This window comes from Melanaphis sacchari, unplaced genomic scaffold (assembly GCF_002803265.2).
Source record: "Melanaphis sacchari strain LSU unplaced genomic scaffold, SCAv2.0 Contig24_pilon_pilon, whole genome shotgun sequence".
Lineage (NCBI taxonomy): Eukaryota > Metazoa > Arthropoda > Insecta > Hemiptera > Aphididae > Melanaphis > Melanaphis sacchari.
The window spans coordinates 1791513-1816484 of record NW_020271125.1 but is presented as its reverse complement, the minus strand read 5'-3'; the positions used below and the strand labels follow the sequence as shown (position 1 = coordinate 1816484).

The following is a 24972-nucleotide window of genomic DNA, read 5'->3' as shown; positions in this document are numbered from 1 at the left end:
GTTTTCATCTATACGTTTACATTTTAATCAAACGATATAATATTACTATAGAGTATAGACACTTAATGTATTTTATTTTCAATTAATTATAACTCGTTTTAGATGTTAATATTGAATTTTATAGTTTTTAAGTTTTTTTTTATTTTTGTTAAGCAATTTCCTACATTATTATGACTGGTCTAATTAATTTATGTATTTATCTATACACAATTAAATTATAACCTATATATTTTAAAGCTTATTTATACTATACTTTAGGTTCTGATAACCTTAAAAGTTAAAAGTTCATAAAATAATACATTTAGCTATTCATTTTATTTTTATTTTTGCATCACTCGGCAATGAATTTGAAATAGTTGCACCATCAATGGTAGAATGCACTTGCATTGTTTACCTATACATATTATAAGTTATTGTTAGGGATACGAAAATACTTAACTCATGGAATATAATATAATATTAAGATGATAACTTATGAGTTATGACTATGCTAAACCGTTAAATTGTTCGACACAAACGTAGATATAGATAAGTATAGCAAATCTTGTTAGAGTATTAAGTGATGATATACACGTAGATAATATTTACTATTTAGAGACCAAAGAAAAAGGTTAACAGTCGACGACCCAACAATAAAGCATTTTGACTTTTGCCGTGTATTATTGTGTTACAACTTACAATATATGATTGCACCCAATAAATGTATTTAATAGATTTTTTTACCTACAGAGATAACGATGGTAAACATTTTCTAAAACCGTCTCACTCGCCACAGTTTTGGGTCACACGACTACATATCCGTCAACAATCAACATCATTTCAACAATATAACTCATGATTTAATTTATAACCAACTCTACTAAGACGTTACATTCATCCTGCCACCTCGTTTTTTATCCAAAAAAAAAAAATAAAAAACGCTAGACCCTTGACGTTCTCGAAAGCATTAAAGTTCTTAAAGCATTATATGGCAACCCACTTAACCCTCACTACAATCATCGACTGAAAAGTTTTATGGCTAAAAATATGTGCCATAGAAACGTAGCATTATATTTTCATATTACTGGTTTTCCCCTACGTTTCTAATTTTCAAATATCATAAATTTAATGAGGAGTGTTATTGTTCAAAATTTCAAACTTCGAAACAGAATTCAAGGTAAAGAAAAAAATGCATACATAGAGACCTTGTACGTTCGTCAAAACATTCGAATTGGCCGTTCATAAATCATAGTGTACAAACGGTTTTCTCCGTGATAATGCGCTAAAAGTCGAAACAAAGCTTACATATTATTAAATTCGTCACGCGATAATTTAGTATGTTTACCTAAACGAATGCACTATGAGCAAAATAACAGGTAAAAACGTATAGTGCGCTACCGCACGTAAAATAAAAGAAAAAAGCACCACAATAATCGACCGTTCGTTAAACTTATATTATATTTTATCGCATTGTTATTTGTTACACAGTTCGGCATGGGTTACTGTCTGGACTACATTGGATCGTCTTGCGCGCGCTGTCCTGTTGTGGTGACCGCGTCGGCTCGCGACGAAGATGATAAAGGTCCGTTTTTATTTACAAGTTAAGTACACAATCTGTTTCCATAAAATCTGTGGTGGAACTGAGAATGTTGGTCGCCAGAACAAATTACCAGTCGTTGACGGCCGATGGGTCGACAGACGTTGCGTAATTTATAATTATTATAACGGATCACGGCGGGCGCAACGTGCGATGACTTGAAGGTTAAGTAGGTATAGGTACCACCTCGTTGACCAGCGAAAATAAAATTCCTGTAGTCTGCCGTTTATACGATTTATTAATTCAATGAACGTATTTCGTTACGTTTACAGTTAATGCTTTGCCGCTAAGAAAAATCCATATGTTTTTTAAACTTGATTTATATTAACAAAATCATTCCTTCGTTGTAAGGCCTTTAAATTAAACTTAACTAAGAACGTGTAAATTGTTTTTCTTATCTAAATTTCTACTGCTTTAATTTTTTAATGTAGATAACATATTTTATGTTTTTATATGTTGCAATGTGTTAACGATTCTGTTTTTATACTATACAAAATTTTTTGTTATTTTTTAAACATTGATGTATTTGAATTCAAAGTAAAAATCAAAATCGTATTCGATATTGTAACTAATTTGCATTGTCGTGTTTCGTATAGATAGTTTTTATATTTATTAGTTATGATATAATGATAATTGCTACATTATGTTATGAAGTTGTAGGTAACCGACTTATACAAAATTTGTAAAACTGAAACAATGAAACTACTCACTAACAACTTATATATATACTATAACAGTGTTAAAACAAGACTGATGTCATCCACCCCCTTACAGTAAGTTCGAAAGAAAAAAACAGTATGTATCGATTTAATATCATAATTTCCAAACAAAGTTTTTTTTTAAACTAAATATTATTTTATACTAATAAGTACTAAATAATAGTAATGGTAATTAAATATATTGTATAGGTTAATTAATAATTTATTATTGATTGAATTATGAATATTGATAGAATAGAGTCTAAAATGGAATTCTTGTTTCCGGTGAGAAATCCATTTGAATCCTCTTTGTATTGAAATTCGTTGGTAGCTTCTTAGTCTTAGAAATCACCCCGCTCTCATAATCACTTCAAGATCCGCTACAGACATATAATTAATTAGGTACCTAATAAATAAAAAAAAAAAAAAAACAAAATATTTTGGTACTGTAAATATCTTAAATTGTATTCACCGAGAAAAGATTATGTCTATACTTTAGTGTATTTATTTACATAAGATTATGCATAATCGATTGTATAAATAAAATAAATATGCATATTTGTACTTACACAAACAGGAAGTATTCTATATAAAAATAACAAAGTTCGTGTATAATATGCGTTTTTGCGGTTTTCGGAAAATAATTTTTCGAACCATATACCTATATTTATTTTAATGCGTCCTTACTTATAAAATCAAAAGATCTTTTTGCAAACGCTTTTTCGTATAAAATTTAAATCACGGCAAGCTTATTATTAAACATGTGGCTTTTTTCAATTCAGCGGCAAAAAACATAATTGATTTGTTAATACGTCTGGGCGATATGATTTGATTTTGGCGAGTCGTTTTGCCTCCATAAAGTACATCGTATACGTTAATCATTGATAATATTATATCTATAGATATTTACAAACGTAATACTAGCTGTAATGGCGTACCACGTCAACAGAAATATAATACTTATTTTTGAATTCGATTGTTTTAGAAACGTACTATGTCAGTGACACTGATTCAGTGTACACTGTATACGTAAATTTATAATTTATGTATAATATTGTTACACATACTGAATACGATCCAGTGTGTAGTGACTGACTACTCGGCGACTTAAATATAGAATAGGTATTAACATGAGAAATGTGTTCACCAAATAATTTATTTTATATTTTTGTCGATAAGTATAAGCGCTTACAAAATAAATAAGGTAGGTGCCACCTATACAGTTTCGCCGTACTAGTTTTTTTTTTTATACATTCGATGTATTTTTAATATAATTTAATTTAGTTTAATACTTGACAACCACGGTTCGTATAGACGAGTGCAAGTGTTTCGGTAAATATGAAGTACATACCTACGAAAGTAAAAAAGTGTAGGCGTCAGATTTGCTACAGCTGTGGTATTTTTCTGTGATGTCTTTAATAATAATAATTGAAACGTCGAAACTCCGAATAAATTAAGTCGCACGTTCGTGTTAATCAAACTAGTTCCGATTCTAAAAAATAAGAGTATCCGTATTATGTGTTTTTATATACGATAAAAATTTGGAGTCTAAATTAATTATTAAGGTCTGGAAACTGAAATGGGTAAACAGACCTTTTTGTTTTTATAAGATAAACGTAGGTAATATCTATACTAGTTTGCTGAAACTTATGCATAATTTTAAAAGTTATAATAGCATGAAAATATTATATTGGTTGGTAGGTACCTATTAATCGAAAAAACAATATTGTTTTTACCAAATTAAAAAGACTAGCTACTGGCTACGAAGCTATATGAAGCGTCTATTTTTATGGAAATGTGACCAGGACGACGCGTTTTTAGTTTCGACAAAACGGATGCAATTTTTATAGAGTATCGGAACATTTAAAAAAATTCATAATATGATTTATAGACGATCCAACAGGCACGTAGCTAGACATTTTTCCATAAGGGGGATGACATTTTTTGGCCCCTTTCTGTTTTTTGTACCTTCAATACCACTTCTCATCTTAATACACGATGTCTATAAAAAAAAAAAAATACTACATTTCAAAAAGTATTGTCTGTATATAGGTCAAGTATAATAAACAGAGGTACCAATATTTCAATTAGTATGAAAAATTAATCATAATATTATCGAATAGGTAAATCAAAATTTCACGAATAAAATCATTAATTTATTAAAATAATGTAGTCACCAAATGGTAAATAACAAAAGTCCAGAAATAGGTATGTATAGTCGTACTACCTCCTATGTTATAGTATTATACAGATAGTTTAAGTGCTGAAATTAAGAAGTATGCATATTATTATAACGCAATAAAACACTAATGATAATAATCATTTTAATAATAAAAATAAATTAAATAGGTATTTAAATTTATTGTCAATGTTATACACAGAAAACGCCTTAAAAATGTAAAATATGTATAATACGTATTATATGCATAAAACCTAACATGTGTCTATTAATTAATCAGGGTTAATATCTACCTACTGACTACTGAATAATGCTAGAATGTCCAAAATTACGCGAATGCATTATTAACATTGATTGTTACCCTAACTAATAAGGAAACAATTACCTATAATAATTTTTAAATATAAAATGTAGGTAAACAAGACTTTGGTAGATAAAATTTATCCGAAATATCTATGTATAATTTATCGTGTTTACCTCTCGGTTCTCAAGTTTCTTTGATTATTTAAATGACTTATTAAAGTTTTCTTAATTGTTATACCGTGCCTTGTTGACTACTACGGTCTACAACGACTACAACACTGCGTGTTTTGAATGAATCAATACTCAAACTCATTAGAGAATAATATAATATTGTTATTTTGTTAGACATGTTTATCTTATTATTATATAGGTTATTAATGTTATTATTGTATTCTTGTCCGTAGTTGTGTTCATCAATGTATTTAGGTACGTTCGATAACCGATTGGAATTTCTAGTTTTTAATCTATTAATTGTGTTATTGTCTTACTCTTATCTGAAATTGTGGAGCGATAAATATTGATAAAATAATATCTTAGAATTAAATTGTTGTTATACGATCGTTAATTTTATGGAGTAATATACCTGATAATACATTCAGGATTTGGGACAAATGACAATAAAACGCTATAATATTTAAAATATTTAAAAATAAAATTAAGGATGCCAGTTTGAGACCACTGACTTTTCTTAGAGAGTCAGGCCCCCTAAGGCCTCCCCTTGACGACGTGCCTGCGTTTCAATAAACATTTTAATGCATTAATTCTATTTAATGGTTAAATACTCTCGCTTTGATGGTGTCGTGTACGACACATAATCGTTAAATTGTTCAAAACCTACAGTCGTGTTTTATATCAAACGTGTTACGTGAACCATTTAAAAACTACCTAAATCATTAGTGAATTTCGTAATTCGTACGCAGTTCAAATGTTTCTCGATTTCAAGTGAATTGAGAGATTTTTACCTTTATTCGTGTTTTGTTAGAAGTTTTTTATGCGTGTCATATATTCCAATATTTGTATAATGTATACACACCGTGTATTACATTATACGTAACGTATGTATAACGTTTGAAAAATTTAATAATATCGTTTAAATTTCAAATGGATAAATCAGCCTGACGGAATTATCGAATTATGCAATCCATCTTCTATATATAATCTATAACAGATAATAACAATAAATAATAGTCATAAATCAACTACAGTGAATTATATATACTTATCAAAAACATGAATTAAAGACATTATTATCTGGGTAAGAAATTATTAAGAATTTAAAAAAAAAAATCATACCTACTAAGTTCTTATAATTAATTAAAGTTTAAAGTTTACGCGAGCGCAATAGTAGTACAACAATCTGCGGGACAATACTCCCCTTTGCCACTCGACTTATTGTTTTATTTAAACTTTAAATACTTGTAAGTTGTAACTGATTAACTAGGTGCTCGTTTGAAATTCAATTTTATATTTTAATCTGCTCTAAAACAGAAAATGTTCTTAGTAGTTAAGAGAAAATAACTTAAAAAATTATAAAGTAATTATAATATGTAAACATTACGCATTTACTTGTACACCTACTCGATAAATTATCGTATTGCAAGTATAAACTTACCATATGTCACTCGGATCAACTTAAAGTTCTTTATATTAATAGACTACATAAATTGGACGTGTCCGATGAAATAAACTTTAAAAGTGGCCTGGTGTGGCGCAGTGGTTGGCCTCAATCACTAATGTACTCCGAGGTTAAGCATCGGCCAGCGTCGCTAGCTCTCGGATGGGTGACCACCCGACTTCTTAGTAACAAATCCATGGCACACATACTGACATACACTATACACACAAGTGTTTCAACCCTACTAACCAAATCTTACACTAAAAAAACTACTGTTCCTATACACAGCTAATGGACTTAGTTGCCGGGCTTAGATAAAATCAATAATAAAAAAAAAAAACTTAAAAATATCAGAAGAAAAATAATTTATTTCATAACGTTTTTAAATCTTAATTAGTCCAGAAAATTCAACAGTGAAAATCCTATGTAATTAAAGCATTTAAAAATTATTTTTTTTTTTTTACAATCATAAAATACTATTGAAAAATGTAGGTAGGTATTCATTATACATGTAAATAATCTTTCATAGTATAAAGTTTCCCCTATCTCTTTTTATTCAAATATTTATTGTAATAATCTGTAGTTATATTAATGTTTACCTATTGACTGTATGCTTGTATCGCTTTTAAAGTAATTTATTTTAAAATTGTTGATAGTCTTAGTTTATTTAAAATGTCTCTTTTCTATAATTAAAATATGTGTAATAAAAATAAATTAATGTTAAGGCCATATCATTATAAAACATCTCTTAAGATAAGTTTTTCTTTCTTGATAATTAATTTTTTTTCTATTATTTAACGGTATATACAATCTGTGCCCTGAGGTACAGGTAATTAATTTAAAATAAAATTCCACATTGCATAATCAATTTCTTTTCTTGCAAATTTACAAAGCTAATTAAAGATTATATGAGCACTTAGAATAATTTATATTTCAGTGCTAAAACATGAATTGTCTGAACATTAATTATTAGTTTATATACATAAACAAAAAAATACTTTTATAATTTATTAGTAAAAATCAAATATTATTCAATTACGAAATATTTAAAATATCATAACATTTTGATTAAAAAAATACTAATTGAAACTAATTAAATGAAAATATATTACACTTTAAAGATTGATTTTTTTATATTATTTATATTGTTTTACAGTTTTTGGTTTAATTTAATTAAACTATTGAGTGTCATTTCTTTAAGAGAATAAATTATGTGTAAATTTGATTATATCTGATCCCCGTGTTTGATCAATTACAGAATAGATGTTTTCATTTATGGTCTCTTATACGCGGCATTTGGTAATGATACTTATATATTAAAGCTTATAATAAAAACTATATTCACATTATATTATTTAAAAATTCAAAAGTTTACATGTTTATTAGAAACATTGCAATTAAAAATTTAAATATATTTATAGTTTATTTCAAGTTACAATTTATAATTAAAATAAGGACTTTTATGCACTAAAAAATCATCAAATATGAATTTATAAATATGCACCTATGTATCAAAAAATTAAAAATATATAATAAAAACTTTGAGTTTTTGTACACAAAAATTGTAAAATGTATTATGTACTTACTAATCATACAATAAAGTTAACAAGACAAAATTTGCAAATGTATGAAAGTCCTTATAATAACCTTATTATATTCAGGTTAAAATAATATATTTGTAAATAAACAATTAATACATCTAATTCCAAGCATGAAACATTATATTTCTTTTGGACAAAACATTAAAATTTTACAATAATATTTATTATATGAATAATGTTCACTACATCAACAATATTTTATATAATATATACTATATAATTTTTAGAATGAATTAATCCATTACCATTAGTAAAATTTTATAAATAACAATTTATAAAACTACAAATATATGTTGGTTATATAAATTTAAAAACATAAATAATAAAATTTTGTCATAACTACAAACATTTAATTTTTCAATTTTCTCGCTTCATCTTTAACAATATACTTATCCAATTGCTTTTCTGAATTTGGATCAAACTGAGATAACTCACGAAATTCTTTATCTCCAACAAAACATATTTCATGTCCATCCTAAAGAATAATAAATTAATCGATTATTTTACATATTCACATGTTTTTTAATCAAACATTCATAATAAAAAAATTTAAAATGTATTGAGGCAATATAACTTACAGGATCAGCAAATATCACCACAGACACTGAAGCTTTTCCAGGTGTGTCTAAGGTTACAAAAGGAGTTAAAATTTTATATTGATTATTTTTAGCATTTTCTTGGTAGCTTTCTAAATCAGATGTAGGAACTGAAAATGCTATTCTTCCATATGCTGTAGCATGGTTAATTGGTTCCCCTGAAAAAAAACAAAAAATAATTAATATATTAATAATTTGTTTTATATTTAAAAATAAAACAAAAAAAACTCAATTTAAAAATTACCAATATCTCTTAACTTCAGTTTAGCTTGATCCTCGCTAAATCCTAATTCAAGTAAAGATTCGTTTTGATTGAAAATTTTTAAACCAAGTATACCATTCCAAAATTTCATAGATTTTGTTAAATTTGTAGATGATAACATGACATTTACGACAGGATCTAAAATAATATAATTTAATAATTAATACAAAATTAAAATGTTACTAACTTATATAGAACAATATTCAATTCTTCAAGAAATGGAACAAGCAATTATACAATAAATAATTTATTATTTTAAAATGAAGAAAAACATCTGCTATTCACAAAATATGTAATTGGTATGATGTATTGGAGTAAATCAAAAAAAAAAACTCAAAAGTTAATTATAAAAATATAAAATAGTACTACCACCAAGTACTAAAACATTACTTTTAAAATTTAATATAGGTAAAATTAAATATATTTATAATTGTGAGAAACTGCATTTTACTAGATACTGTGGTAAAAGCATTTTACCATTAAAATACCCAATGAAATGTATATTGTATATAGTTTTATAGAAATAATTAACTTTGTGAAATTGCAATTGGTTGTTAATTTATTTTTCAGTAATAATAATACAGTAGATTTGTAGAATATCGATTTAACTGCATTGAACAACCAGATATAAAAACATAAAAAATAAAAATAAAATTGGTATGTACTTAAAACTCCACAATACAAGATGATAAAAGAAAAACAATAAATAAATTAATAAGTTTAAAGTTAAGCTGTTCAAATAAAAAGAAATAAAAAAATGTTTTCAGCCACTTTTTATGTTTTTACTTTGAAAGTACTGTAGTTGTAATTTATTTTAAATCTATCAAAAATGTTATTATAAAAACGTACATACTTCAATAATATACAATTTAGCTGTGTATAAATTATTTGAATAAAAACTAGTTGATAAATTTTTAATTTTTACTTAATTTTCCTTGTCAATTATGATTTAGTTAGTTTATTTTATATTAATATAATACTCTAAGTGCATACCTTTATCAACAAGTTGAGGTTCATCAATCACATAAAACCTATATCCTCCTGGTGCTACAACATAGGACATGTTATCCTCAACTTCAACAGGCCAACTGAGAGATTTAGCATTTTCTAATACTTTTGAAGATTTTAATGTTATTCCAAGGAAATCATTCCCAAGCTTGTAATCATCAACACCATAGTTGTAGGTAAGTTCAATTACAAAATGAGTGTCTTCTGGTCCATATCCGACCATAGTTTTACTCCAACGGTTGTCATATGGACTACAAGGATTAAATTTATAGTAATCATATAAAAATTGATTGAATTATAAATATCTTATATGTATATTATATACTTTAACTAAATAATTACCCGTTGCACGCCGCCTCACAACCTTGAGTGAATTCTTCGTGCCTCAAGATCTATGAAAAAAAAAAGATTAAGAGCATTGAACTCCTTTATTTTATGAAAATAATTACTTTCATTCCCAAAAGTTCTCTATAAAACTTTATGGTTTTGGTTCTTTCGGCTATTTTGAACACAAAATGTAATGCACGTCCCGTCATCTCTATTCAGACAGTAGATGCTTTTTTCAAAGTAAAAATATAACAATTTCTTAAGTTTCTTTATTTTTTTTAAGTCGATACAGAGTACTTCAAAAATTTTCACTATTAAAACGAACTGAAAGGCAAAATCTAACTAATTTGGTAAGTAACTAAAGTACCAAGTAGCAAATATCGGACACTATAATAATTATTAAAGTGTACACACTATACACTTCACGGTACACAATAATGCTGGAGGGGGTCAGGCGGACAAACCGGTTCGCTCTGTTTAATCTGAAATTAAAATGATTACGTCATCAAAATATTTTAGTGATACTTTATACTTTACATATTATTATAGGTGTAGGAACTTAAATTATAGGTACTTAATTTCCGTACATGTAAGAAAGTCATATTATCAAGATTTACAAAGAGATTCTTAGAATCACAAAACTATAAAAATGTTAATAACATTTATCCAAACTGTCCATCAATATTTGTGTATATTTTCTAGTTATTATTTACCTAATTTTCCAGAGGTGTAATTAGGATTTAAAAATTAGTTGAAGGATTAAACTACCTAGGACTTAGCCGTTTTGGAGATATAAAATTTCCAAATTTTTAAATAATATGCCTTTTAAAAAAATACATTTTTACCTAATTGTTCTAATTAAATACCTACTTTAAATACAAAAAAAAAAAATGTTTTACTTTACTTCTAAAATGTTTAATTCAACATACATTTTAATATACTCTTTTATTTGTTTATTAAATAAATAGCCTATGATACTTTTACATAATATTAAATAACTAATAATAATAAATAATGTGTAAAAGTATATAGAGTAATTATTACAATTTGTGTAGTTTTCTAGTCAAATAATTATTCGAAAAAAATTTATCATAAATCAACAAGATTGTATTTTTTTTCAATTCAATATTTATGACAATTACTATGGCGATTTATAAAGTTTATTCTAAATTTAACTAGAATAGTGCTTACTTCACAGTTATATTTAAAATATAAATTTATTATTGTATTATCTTACGTAATTATGCTCAATTGTATATCATAACTTAGTAATAAACACCGTACAAAATTATGTATTCAGTGTCTGAAACAAACAACGATAACGCAAACAAATATTTAATAAATATCGACTTTGGTATCGTCCAAGTTGGTTCCGTTCATAAGAGATCAATCGATATAACAAACGATCTAAAAGCAAGTTCACGGGTTTTTTTTTTTTTACAGTTATTATTAAAAACTACAATAACTTAATATTATTTTCATACGCCATTAATATTTACTGTTTATTTAATGGTTTTTCACAAAATAAAACTTTCTAAATTGAATAAAATATGGAGCATGTTGACATAAAACTATGAAATTTTCTACCTATAGTCTACATGATTATTTTACTTTTAAAAATTAAAAATAAGTATTTAATTAATTATCGTCATGTAATACCTATTAATTGTAGGTACATTTTTATATTAGGAGCCCATCATTTATGGAAAATGTATTTGTTAATGTACCTAATACGTTTAAAAGAGAATATTGATAAGAAATAACACTTCATTATTATTGTTTTGTTCATTTTTAGAAAATCACAAAATTCAAAGTAAAAAATAACAATGAATCTATGTATTTGGCCGATTCGATCGAATTTGAGCCATCAATAACTACACGAATATTTCCAAATAAAAAAACGACTTTTACAGTCATATTTTCTCCAAAATCTGTATTTGTACAAAATACGTTAGAGTACTTCACGTTATTTTCGACAGATGATAAAATTGAAGAAATTTATAATGAATCTGGCGAGTTCGAATCAAAAAGTGAACATAGTCATGTTGATATAGTACAAAAGGTCACGGTTCGAGTACAAGGATCATGTTACGGTAATTACAATAGTTTACACTAAATAGTAAATATTAAAATATATTGAACTGGAATAATTAATTAAAACGAATTAAAAACTTTATTGTATGATACGAAAAATATTTATAATTAATGAAAGTACATAGGTACAGTGTATGAAGTAGAATTATAGGGACCATTACAATGTTCAATAAATATAAAATATATTATTAAATTACTAATACAGTGTATATGCCACTTGTACCTATAACTTTAAGGCCCATCAGTGAAAATTTCACCGACCAAAGTGTTCATGTGCCAATCAAAAGGAGATGAACCAATTATCAAGTCAGTAAACTTAATAAACAATTCTAAAATGCCTGGACAGTATCACGTGCAATATGATTGGACGAATTGTCCGATAAAATGTCATCCATCGTTCGGAGTCATTCAAAATCGGATTCAGATCAAATTGGAACTAAAACCCATTAAAATCGGATATTATTATAAACGGCTCTATATTCTGATTGCGTACCATGTAAGGAATCTATATATTCGTAAATGGTATATTATTTAGTGACCCTATTAAAATATATAATATTATATGCTTAAAGCTTGGGTAGGTACTTTCATGTCAACAGAACAATACCATCCTATGACCTAATTTATTAAAATATTAAATAATAATAATATGTACTTATAGCCTTATAGGTATTTGTATTCAGTATTTGAGTATTTCATATTTTTGATATACTTAAAAATTATTAAATTTGTATTTCATTATTTAACAGAATATAACCATACATATTCATTAACAATTAATTTGGTCAAGTCCGAAAAATGTTGAACAATTTCTTAAATTAAATATCAAATTGTTGCCGACTTATCTACAGAAAAAGTATATACAATTTTTTTTCACCAACCCGTTTTTTTTTAATGATATTAAAAATGTATTTCCAGGTAAATTTAATATTTTAACGAGAAACCAATGAAAAATCATTTTAATTCGTTTTGTAGTTTACAATATGAGTACCTAAAAAGGTATTATGCACTTTTTTCTACGATCTTTATATTTATACATATTTATATGTATCTTCAAAATATTTCCACATTTATTTCACTATTATAGCGTACCTTGTTAAAACTAATGACACTCTAGTCTCTATTTGCTCTATTACGCTCTATTTATAATTTACGGGGCTGTAGGGTTGCACTCCTTATATTGTATATCATAAGTTTATTATGATATTATGTTTTAGCACCCCGTTTACATTGATATATACGCATTTTCTGGTACGATGATAGGGGATCCATTTTCCTACTTCAAGTCGCCGTTCGGACCATTGCCGAAACCTAAAAACAATTACATCGAATTCTTTAAAGACGTCGCGCATCCTAGGAATGATGTACAACATCGAGTAATCGTATCACCGAAAGAATTGCGATTCGGTTACGCGAGGAATACAAAAACCTTGAAATTTAACGTACACAACGATTCCGATACAACACTTTTCATAAACTGGATACACGGTTAAGTATTAATAAAATTTTTATCGTCGCATATTGTTGTGTACACCCATTACCATCATTTACCGCAAATTTGTTCAGAACAATTAACTATCAAGTACACACGTATTACATTTTATGTTTTTATAGATTTTTATTTATTAGCCCACTCATTAATTAGAAAAATTATTCACTACAGTTAATCTACAGCAGTAAAATCTGAATAAAAAATTAATTTTAATCTATCAAATATTTATTTATTTCAACTTTATAATATTACAATAGGGCTTAAGCATATATTTCACTAGGTTATTACAAATGTCTACTATCCGCCCGTCAAGTTAATCATAATATAGACAACAAAATATATTGAATGCAAACACAAGTACCAGCGAGATCAGGTGGTCAACGACAATTTGCATCATAACCTAAGATTTTTAACTGTTCTAGGGACTAAATATTAACGTGGTGTATGTATAATAATATATCCCCTCTCATACGCAGAACCCAGCAGTGATAACCCTTTCACAATAAGTCCAAAGCAGTTTTATATCGATAGCCACGATACGAAAAAGTTGAAGTGCACGTTTCGACCAAAAATCGTTCCAAATATTTACTTCGTTGAGTTTGAAGCTAACGTTTATTTTGGGACCACCAACAATTCACGACTGTTGGCTATGAATGATGCATTTCAGAATCACATGTATGTTGTTCCGATGAATATTTCATTAACAGTCGCAGGTATACATTTAAACGAAGTAAATTCATTTAACGTAAGATACTCATTAACGTTTTTGGAAACAATTATATTTTTTAAGTTTTTTTAGTGTCTTGAATAACAATATACATTTTTAATTTCACATTCTACAACAAAATATTTTTCTGAGTATTTCGATCTATACAAATCAAATTTTGGAGAAGAAGTCCACTAGTTATAATTCATAACTTTATCAGTATTTAAAGTTTGGATGAGCGGAATAGTTGACTATCGAGTATCGATTAACATTTTACGAAGTACCGTTATACTCACGATTCTTATATGAAGTAATATAATGAGTGTCTTACGTTAAATGGTACACAAGTATAATATAATACGTATTCCCGTTTGCCATCATGTTGATCTGCAAACAGGAGCAATAGTATCAGCGTAGAACTAGGCACACCTATTCTTATACAAAATTGTTTTAACATCTAGGACATTCTTCCGATAAGCCTTTTAACGGATGGAAATCAACATGCAAACTCAAAAACCGCGTGATAGTAATGCCACCGACCGTGCCAGCTTCTACACCCGTGTTCGCCACTTTGTTGATTAAAAAAATCGTGTATGTACCGACGACGTTTGAATTACGACCGCCCAATAAATCGTAAGTCCAAATGTTGAGTGCAAATGATTTGCTTGTTAATAAAAATCATAACACGCATATTAATTAAGAGAAAAAAGTTAAGATTATCACGTATATTGTATAACAAACATTATTTTTTTTTTTTTTACAAATTTGAATTGAAAAAAAATTATAGCTATTAAAATTTTATTTTGAATGAAGCAATTCCTAACTCATTTTTTTTTAAAAAAAAGATACTTTGTATAAATAATATGATTCATACAAATATGTAAAATTTAACAATATCATCAATAAAGAAAATAATATAAATATACCTACATAATATTATAATATATCCTAATTTAATACTAAAAATTAAAATGTTTTTCAAAATACATAAAAATTAATAATAATAAAATCATTGAATTATAATTACTTTTCATCACAATTTAAATTTAAAGAACCTCAAAATATTGACTTTTGTATATAGTATATTATATTTGTATACAATATATAGAACATCACATTTAACAAAAAAAATAAATAATTTCTCATTTTAATATCATAAACAACATAAACTATGAAGTACCATAAATCCATAATAAATAATATTATGTACAGATTAATGTTATGAAATGTAATAATTAAAAATCTCATTTAAAGTTTTAATAATACCTAAGTGCTTTTATAGAGAAAAAAAAATCATTGCGAGGACCACAAAATTTCAAATAAATGAGCTATACATTTTCATATATATAATATATATATATATATATATTGTGGAAAATTATTTTTTAGCACAATACCTACATCTAAACTTGAACTCATTAAATAAAAAGTATCTGGTTAGTATCCATGCTATTGGTCACTACTATACATATTTACAAACATTTTCATCATAGCATAGGCATTGTCACAACTAGGATAAAAACATTTTTTCCATAAAATGTTGACTATTTTGAAGTAATATTATGATTTATCATTAATTAAAATATTTTATACAATATGGTATATTGAGAAAAATAAATACTTATTATGTTCCAAGTTATTTTAAGCTGTTTGTAAGCTCTTCACTTTTTGTACAACCTCAAAAATAGTGGTCTAGCTATGCATATCAGCAAAGATCTAGTAAATGTTAAATTAATAATTTCAGACTTGTTTTGTAAGAAATTCAAAAAAAATATAATAATAAAATAAACTTCTATTATATTACCTACATAGACACGCATATTTATCTTCATAAGTTTTTCAATCTGGTTTAATAGATTATATATGATAGACAGTAATCAGTGTAATAAAGTATTTGAATGCCGGTTATTTAAATAATTTTTTAAGTATAAAATTCTTTTTATTTAAAGTATTTAATGATTTTTGTTTTTAATATAGCTTTTTTAGTAACTAAACCTTCTTTTTGCTTATAGAAGGTTCATCCTTGATTACCACTTTTTATAAACTGACTATCAATGAAAACTTCATTGTCGTATGCCAATAATATAAAATATGAAAATTAGATACAAATTGTTTTTTAATTTAATAATCTATGCAGTATTATATTAACAAAAATCAAAATTAGAGTAAATAGATAAATAAATATGTATAATAGACAGAGCAGAGGACTTGTAATATTTGTAAATTTTTTTGCATAACCATAAAAATATTAAAGTTAAAGACAAATATGTAAATCTTATGTTATGAGGTTTTTCTGGTATCGATTTAGCTTTTTGGACTATGTGGCCAATTTTGTGAAGCAATATAAAATGCTATTTCAAGAAATTTAAGTGTAGAATTGCCTTAAATAAGAGTTAATATAATATTCAAGGCTTAAAATTTCCAATCAAAAAAATTAATTTTAAATAAATAATAAGTACATAATACAAACAAGTATGCATATTTGATGAAATTTTAGCGGTATCTACAAGTCCTTTGCCCTAATAATAATAATAAAAATAATTACTATAAAATAATTCAAATTACCTTAATAATACTTAACAGAAATCCAAATGTTTACAATAACTTACAAACAAAAAAAATATTAATGAAATTTACTTTTAAAGCTTGAATAACTAAATTATCTAGTTATTCACTTGAATCTTAATGCACTAACTAACATTAAGTATTAATGTTAAATTAGTAGTAAACAGTAAACCTTTTCTTAAGATATACGTTTGCTAAAATTTTGAACAATACTGACTCAAAAAGAGTAAACCGATTAAAACTTAAGAGGACTATAGTGAGTAGTGACTAGTGTTGAATGTAATATTTATTATCTAATAAGTAATAACTAAATAAAACAGTACTGATAAATATTAACAGTCATTTGATAAGATATCAATTTTATCAAAAATGTTGGTTTTTTTATATAGTTTTACAGTATGACCATTTAAATGGTTAAAATAAAAATTATATTAAGTATAATGATTCATAATGCATACATATTTTAAACCGAAGAAATAATAATTTATAATATTCCACACGTTACACGTAGGTATTTAAATATTTAATCCAAGTTATGTCTGAGCATTAAAGTTACATGGGTATCTCATTAATCAATAGGTAACCCTTGATTTGATCAAACACTAAAAAAATGTTGTGTATACATTTTTAATATTTTCAAGTTATTAATCTAAACTCCTCGAGGCCCAGATAGGTATCCCTTCCACTGCCCTAAAGCTATGAAATAAAAATCTTAGCAAAAATAGCAATATATTTATTAGTTATTTTTATCTTTGATCCTACTAAATATCACAAGAATTAAATATGCATAATTATCTTATTGTATAAAAATTATATTAAGTTATTACTTATTGATTATTTACATACTTATGTTACTTTTTTAGTATTAAATAGCAATAATATTGAGTAAATATATTGATAATAAAGTTGTTATAACTTGGTAACCTATTAGGTAATTTAACATTGAACATTTATTGTAAAATTTAAAATAACAATTCTTGTATCAAAATTAAAATATCAAAAAAAAAAAAACAACAAATTTGTGGGACTTAAAATAAAATTAATACTAAAAAGTTGGTAAAAAGATTCTTATCTTTAAATTGAATAGTAGGTCAAAACATTTAACTAAAAATAATAGAGTAAATTCGATTAATTTGAACATAAAATTTGCTTTGTAGTAAAAAGAGACAATACAATAACAAATGCGGATGTGACGTCCTCTTAAGACATAATTATAAAAATATATTATGTACCTATGATTAAATATTTTATAATGAGCAATTTAAAACTATAAGTAAAAATTGAACCTAAACTTTTAGTGTACCTACACCCTCTCCCTCCTGACCCTAATAAATACTTCTCTGGACGCTTTTGAACTGATATTTTTATGTATAGCAGAATTGGATAAATACTTAAGAAAACGCTAAATGACTATATTCACATGTGGTATCTCCATTTTACAAACGCATAGCATACTAAATTGTTGAATCTAAATAATCCATTTAACTTTGGCATGTTTAATATTATATTCAATTTACCTATTATTAAATTTAATAGTATAAAAATATTCACTACTTAGGTAATATTCTTACTCTTATATTTGATAATAGGTAAATTTACTGTATATGTATACCAGAGTTAATTAGATTGTTTAAATCAAACAATTTGCTATGCTGTTCCGTTATACATTTTTAAGATGGAGATTGAAAACACCGTATGTCAGTGTAGCATACTCTTAAATAATTTCAGTGGCATTGACCATAGCCTATAAGTATTATTAACAACCATATCATTATCCTCAGGCAATATAATGCAGTGGTTTTCTCAGATTATGCTTACTGAATACTGCAGAATTAATAAGTTGCCACTATCGAACTATCTAAACCCTTCCATTTCTGTTAATTTTTTTATAAAAATCAATAATCGTCAAAATATAAATCTGATATCACGTTAACGACTCCTATTCTTATAGTAACGGTTACTGCTAAACCTTTTCATTCAAGTCATGCGATAACCAAAAATTATTGTAAGCCAAGGTTAGGTGACACAATAATTTTAAAATTCTAAATTTTAACATTATAGAATGTTTTTGGCGAAACCCATGATGGGAATGATAAACAGCGATTATCAAATTGTAGTGTTTCAACTGATGAAAACGAGTAACAAAGAGTCGCTTTACGCCGAACGATGGGATGTAATATTCGACGGTTTCGATAATAATTTGGTATAGTACTTTTATAATTAATGATACCTATAGTAATTTATTTCAATGTCAATGGCGTATTATTTGTGTGGAACATGCTAGGTATAGATGAGACAATAACTCTTTTAAAAAAAAATTTGAATAAACTAATCACTTTGATAGTTATATTTTATATTTTTATTTTATGAAAGTTGAAGTATACGTTATTGTGATATGGTAAATATTGTTGAAAAAAATTCTTTTCTATACTAAATAACTGCTAGTAGTAAGTCATAATCGATTAATATTAAAAATGGTTTGTGTCAATTGTTTTTCTTTTTGTGTGTGTAGCGAAGAGTACTATAAAGTTTCTAATCTAACGTACGTTATATGGGCCTTTTTATTCCCTCCAATACCTACATACACACATAAACAAACAAAACCAAAAAGTATGTGAAGTAAAAAATATACCACTGCAAGGTAGGCATGTCGATGATTATAGATTATAAAAATCGATATCGAATTGGTTGCAGATTAGCATAGACATCTACGCGAGTGCAGAATTCGGGTGCGTGACAATCGGCGAGTGGAATCACGTGGTAGTGCCGGACGACGTTCAAGTGGGTTGCGATATGTGGAACGGGCACATACCGATAGTCAACATGACTAGGCATAGGTTACGGTATTGCATAGAAATGAATAGTCAACATCACTCGGTGAACAATGAGGTGATAGAGTTTCCGCCTGATAAGCGTCGTTATTCGTGGAGTTTAGGGGCCAAAGAAGAAATTGATGACGAAGAGATCGGTGTCGAATACACAGACTATTACACTGAATTAGAAATAGATGCCGGAACGGAAATGGATGTCGGATCGGAAATGATAGATGACGGATCGAATAAAAACGCCAAATCAGAAATGGACGCGGAATTAAAAAAATACGCCAAACCGAAAAAGAACGCCGTACCGGAAAAGGATACTGGATCGGAGTATGATGAACCAAAAAGGAAAGCTGGACCTGATGAGGACAACGAATATTCATCAATGAATCAGAGCTATGACGAGTATTCGATCAATTCTACAACAGTGTCTGTGAAGAAATTCGAACGACTGTCATCGATGCTACGGGGCGAAGTTAAGAGATGTGAGAGGACGACACCGTGGCCGTTTGTGTTTTCGTTCGATAAGCTAGTCGGCGAATTGGGGCCAAATGAAAGACGTAACTTGCGATTATCGTTCCGTCCGACAGAGTGCCTAACGTATACGGCCGACGCAACATGTTATTTAACCTGCGACCACGACGACTATCCCGAAATTTTCAACGCGCTACCTGTCACCATCCAAGGTACCGGATGCAAAACGCGATTCCAAGTGAGCTTAAAAATCGTCACCGTCAATCATCTCCGGGCTTATAAATTATTAAAATATATTTAAACAAAATTTAAACGAACAATATATACCGGATTTGATATTATTTTCATAATACCTATACTTTCTTTTAAAAATTGGTCGTTATATTATCAAGCTTCATATTCATAGTAAAAAAAATGTTTAAGGTATACAGGTGAAATTTTGATAGTAAATATATTATACACATCATTATCATAAAAACTAGACATTAAAATAAACATAAATATTTAAAAAAAATTTTTAATATAATTCAATGAAATATACTATATAGGTAACTATTATTCGATGAAAATTTATCCATATTCTTTTCGATATCTATATGCAAATCTTTTCAAAATATAATGTAAAATAATTACAGAACCACGGTTTTGAAATTTACTTGTTCGTAACCATGTCTATATTGCGCATAATCGAGAAATTGCGTTGGCAAGTTACCGAACTAAAATGAAAAGGCGTGATTTTTTCTTATAAACGTTTTAATAAATTAAAATATAATCATAGATAATATTTTCTTTAAATCGTCATAGAGGTGGCCAAATCTCCGCCTATAGTCATCTTCATCACTCATAAATTACACTATACTATTTTTTTTTTTTTTTTAACTAGCTTTTATTAATAACACTATACTATTATTAATACAAACAAATAAGAATAAACGGTTTGTTATATAATTTATAACGTAACATAAGTATTCTGAATGACATCAAACATGGTATAAAGTTGTGATAGCTGCCATACAGTATTTATTCTTCGAAAAATAAACGGTTCACCTTAATTCTTTGACATTAGGTAACGCCAGAAAATTGTAATTTGAACAATGTAATAATTAACATGGAAAGAATACAAAGATTTATAATCGAAAATAAAAATCGTTCTTACGCAAAAATAAAAATTGTTACAATTCCAACAAGATCTATGATTTGGTCTACTTCTATATGTAAATTGAATCCAGAAACTTTTCTATTCACACCTCAACAAAATCAATGTGTACGTTATATTTAAAATTTTAACATTCCCAATGATTACGCGTGTAAATTTTTATATTACGTTTTTTTAGAAAATTGATTTATCCATATACCCTACAGAGTTGGGATTTCAAAAGTTTTTCATCAACATACAGTTTGATCCTAAAGTGGAATCTTATCAAGAAAACGATTTTACAATAACGGTCAGTATGAACGTCATAACATGTAAATTGCAAATTTTAAAAATATCTAACGATTCTATACCTTATTTCGGAAGATTGACTCTGAACAAACTTTTTCATTGTTTAAAGTAATTATATATAACTATGATTAACAAGAGAAGTCATATGTACATTATCTTGTTATATACAACTAATAATTATATATTAACACAAAACTGATTTCAGAATAAATAACAAACTCGATGAAATTTATACAAAAAATACTTCACCATTAATATGGACTATACCTGCAATTTCTGAATCAACTACTTTTGACATTCAATTATATAATTTTTCAAAAATACCAATAAGTTGGGGAATAAAATACAGCGAATGCATAAAATGCACATCGAAAAACAAAAACAATAATAATAATAATAACCATAAGAACTGTAGATCTCTTTCCAATAAGTGTGAACACTACAAAAGTATTAATATTACTCCAACTGTTAACTTGAAAGTAATTTAAAAAAAATTTAATTGTATAACCTAAATAACCTGTAATTACCTTTGTAATACTTTATTCTCAATTATTTAATACTAATGACAATTACAATCTTTTAGATGAATAACTTTTCAAAAATACAAATTGAATTAAATACTATAACTAAAGATGAAATTAATTTGAATTATAAATGGTCAATTGGATTTTATAAATCGCTATTATATAACACTGAGTTGCTAATAAAACCTAAAACATTCAAAGACGGTTTAATTTCATTTGATCCGAAATACGGAACAGCCGATCAACTAGAATTCAAATTTTTTACCAGTATTCATAGCTCATCATAATCCACCAGCACAAGTTCATTATAAAATTATCTTATTGTACTATCAATAATAGCTTAATAATACTTCATACTTTACAGGCTTTTTGGGTCTACAATAGCAATAATTGTGATGTAACATATTCGATAATTGATGATTCATTAACACCTGCACATCCATATTTTCGTTGTCTAAATCCAAATGGAGTATTCAGCTCTAAATCAGTACACCCAATACTATTTGTGTTTTCACCTAACAGATTATGTGCATTTGAGGTGCTTTTTAAGAAAATCGTTTAATTAAACTAAATTTCGAATAAATAAAATTATATTTTTATAGGCTACCATTATGCTACTAACAAACAATTATTACAGACGCCAAATAACCCTTTTAGGACAAGGTGAATCGTATACTAGAACCACTATTTCACCAGGACATGGTTTGTCATCATTTTTACCAATGCAGAATGATAGAAAAAATATTTTTATCAACGGAAAATATAATACTTAAACCAATATTAACACAATCAAATACTAAATCCTTGTTTTGCCTGTATAACAACAGTGATGAAGAAATTATTTACGAGTGGAACGAGTATGATTTTATTTGTAATTTGATACAGATAGATGGACAAACGATATTTCAATAATAAAAATATATAACGATTATAATAATAAACATGTTAAACGTTATAATAATATGATTTAGGTGTACAGTTGACAAAATACTTACAGCTATTATATGTCCGATTAAAGGAAATTTGAAAAAATATAAAAGTCAAATATTTGAAATGTCCATTACTAGTTATAATGAACCAGCTATCTTAACAATTATGTTAAATATTAGCTATAAGCTAGTTTCTCAAATTGAAAATTATGAACGGTCATTAAAAAACTATAATATAAACAAAAACAGACTTGAAGGGTATTTTATAATCAACGAATGCGGCAATTATAAACCAGTAAAAATTTTAAATATCCATCTATAAAATATAATAATACTATTTTATTTTTATTTAGTTTACAAAATGTTTCCTTATATATAATCGAACTAAGAAAACAAATAAATGCACTTAGGCATATTTTTTTATATAAATACAAGTAATAACTAAGGCCTGAATTTAAATTTCCTAAAATCTATCAAAAAATGCTTTTAAAAATCACCAAAAATGGCTCTTTGACAACTAGTACATCTACGAAAAATAAATATTATCACAATGCAATCTCTAACTGATCAATTAATATATTTTGTTATTTGTTGTTACGGATGAAAAGTACTTAAAACCTATCAAAACAAATATTATGAAAATAATATTTCTTAGTATAATATTTTTAACTTACTCTAAAAACTCGTACAATATATTAATATAAATATTAAAAAATAATAATATGACTTGAAATTGCTTAAAAATACTTTAAAATTGAAAAAAAATACACAGAAATATGTGATATATTAAGATACTATATAGTGTGAATAATTACCAATTCAAGGTATAAAATATAATTTAAAATTAGTCTGAATATTTTACTACTTAAGAATAATAAATAATATCTAATAATAAAAAACACTAAATGCTAATATTATTTTCTCTATTGTAATCGCTATATTGTTTATTATTATTATGTAGTTTATAACTATGACTTCAGCTTGATTGGTTCCTTTTCGCGTGAAATTTTTTTTTTAATATATAGTAACTTATCTTATTACATACATAATGCATAAATATAAGTCTAAATTACTATATTCATAACTAATAGTTGATGTAACGTCAAAGTTAAGATATTTGTTACAATTTTACAATTATTCTCATGCTATGAAATAAAACTATTGAAATATAAAACTAAAAAACTAAAAAATACTTACCATGAAATTTTTTTTAGAAATTAAACATGAAAATAGAAAAACAGCCGCAAGAAAAATATTTAGTTCTGTATGCTTATGTTAGAATAATCGATGAATTTAGTAAATGGATAAATGAAGCAAAACATAACATAAAAAAGCATAATTTTCAACAAGATAAGAGAATTATAAAACAAAAATTAGTCTGTACAGATAACTTTCGAAATATTTTATGGTAAATTATTGATAAATTTATATTTAAAAATAATTATAAATTAATATGGTTACTCCAAACTCTTTCAGGGATGTTGTAGATAAAATTTGTTCAAAAGAAATTGATAACAAGCCATTATATTATTACCAATTAAAAAATTCAAAACAAAACTATCAAAATGATATATCAAAAACAACAAGAAATAATTTGGAAACTATTTTAACATCACTTATTAGAGACAGTTTGATTAACATATTCCCATCAAATACATGGAAACATTAATAATGAAAATATTATTCCTATAAAATGTACTTACTACTTAATAAGTACAAACAAATATTTACTATATAAAAGATTTATTAAGATAAATATA

At 26.4% G+C, this 24972-nt stretch overlaps 2 protein-coding genes across 2 annotated transcripts; one reads left to right on the top strand and one right to left on the bottom strand.

The window, feature by feature from the left end:
• Nucleotides 1-8266: 8266 nt before the first annotated feature.
• Nucleotides 8267-17226, bottom strand: LOC112595058 (glyoxalase domain-containing protein 4). Its single transcript, XM_025340142.1, has 7 exons — nt 17023-17226; nt 10288-10647; nt 10181-10230; nt 9824-10089; nt 8813-8968; nt 8551-8726; nt 8267-8447 (listed from the first exon to the last, which is right to left on the bottom strand). The coding sequence occupies exons 2-7, from the start codon at nt 10372-10374 to the stop codon at nt 8322-8324; spliced, it is 861 nt and encodes a 286-aa protein (XP_025195927.1). The 5' UTR covers nt 10375-10647; nt 17023-17226; the 3' UTR covers nt 8267-8321.
• Nucleotides 12510-24881, top strand: LOC112595057. The gene is given in 17 exon segments (XM_025340140.1): nt 12510-12755; nt 13477-13747; nt 14228-14464; nt 14919-15090; nt 19084-19225; nt 19717-20553; nt 21382-21579; nt 21650-21867; nt 21965-22238; nt 22343-22537; nt 22539-22583; nt 22648-22821; nt 22886-23020; nt 23022-23140; nt 23255-23507; nt 24427-24620; nt 24689-24881. Coding segments are annotated over 17 exon segments (3882 nt in total). The 5' UTR covers nt 12510-12530.
• The last annotated feature ends 91 nt before the right edge of the window (nt 24882-24972 follow it).

Coding starts and splice junctions, on each gene's coding strand:
- LOC112595058 (XM_025340142.1), bottom strand. CDS start 10,374: ATGACGGGACGTGCATTACATTTTGTGTTCAAAATAGCCGAAAGAACC. Junction 10,090..10,180: donor TGTGAGGCGGCGTGCAACGG/GTAATTATTTAG, acceptor TAATCCTTGTAG/TCCATATGACAACCGTTGGA. Junction 8,727..8,812: donor ACTGAAGTTAAGAGATATTG/GTAATTTTTAAA, acceptor GTTTTTTTTCAG/GGGAACCAATTAACCATGCT.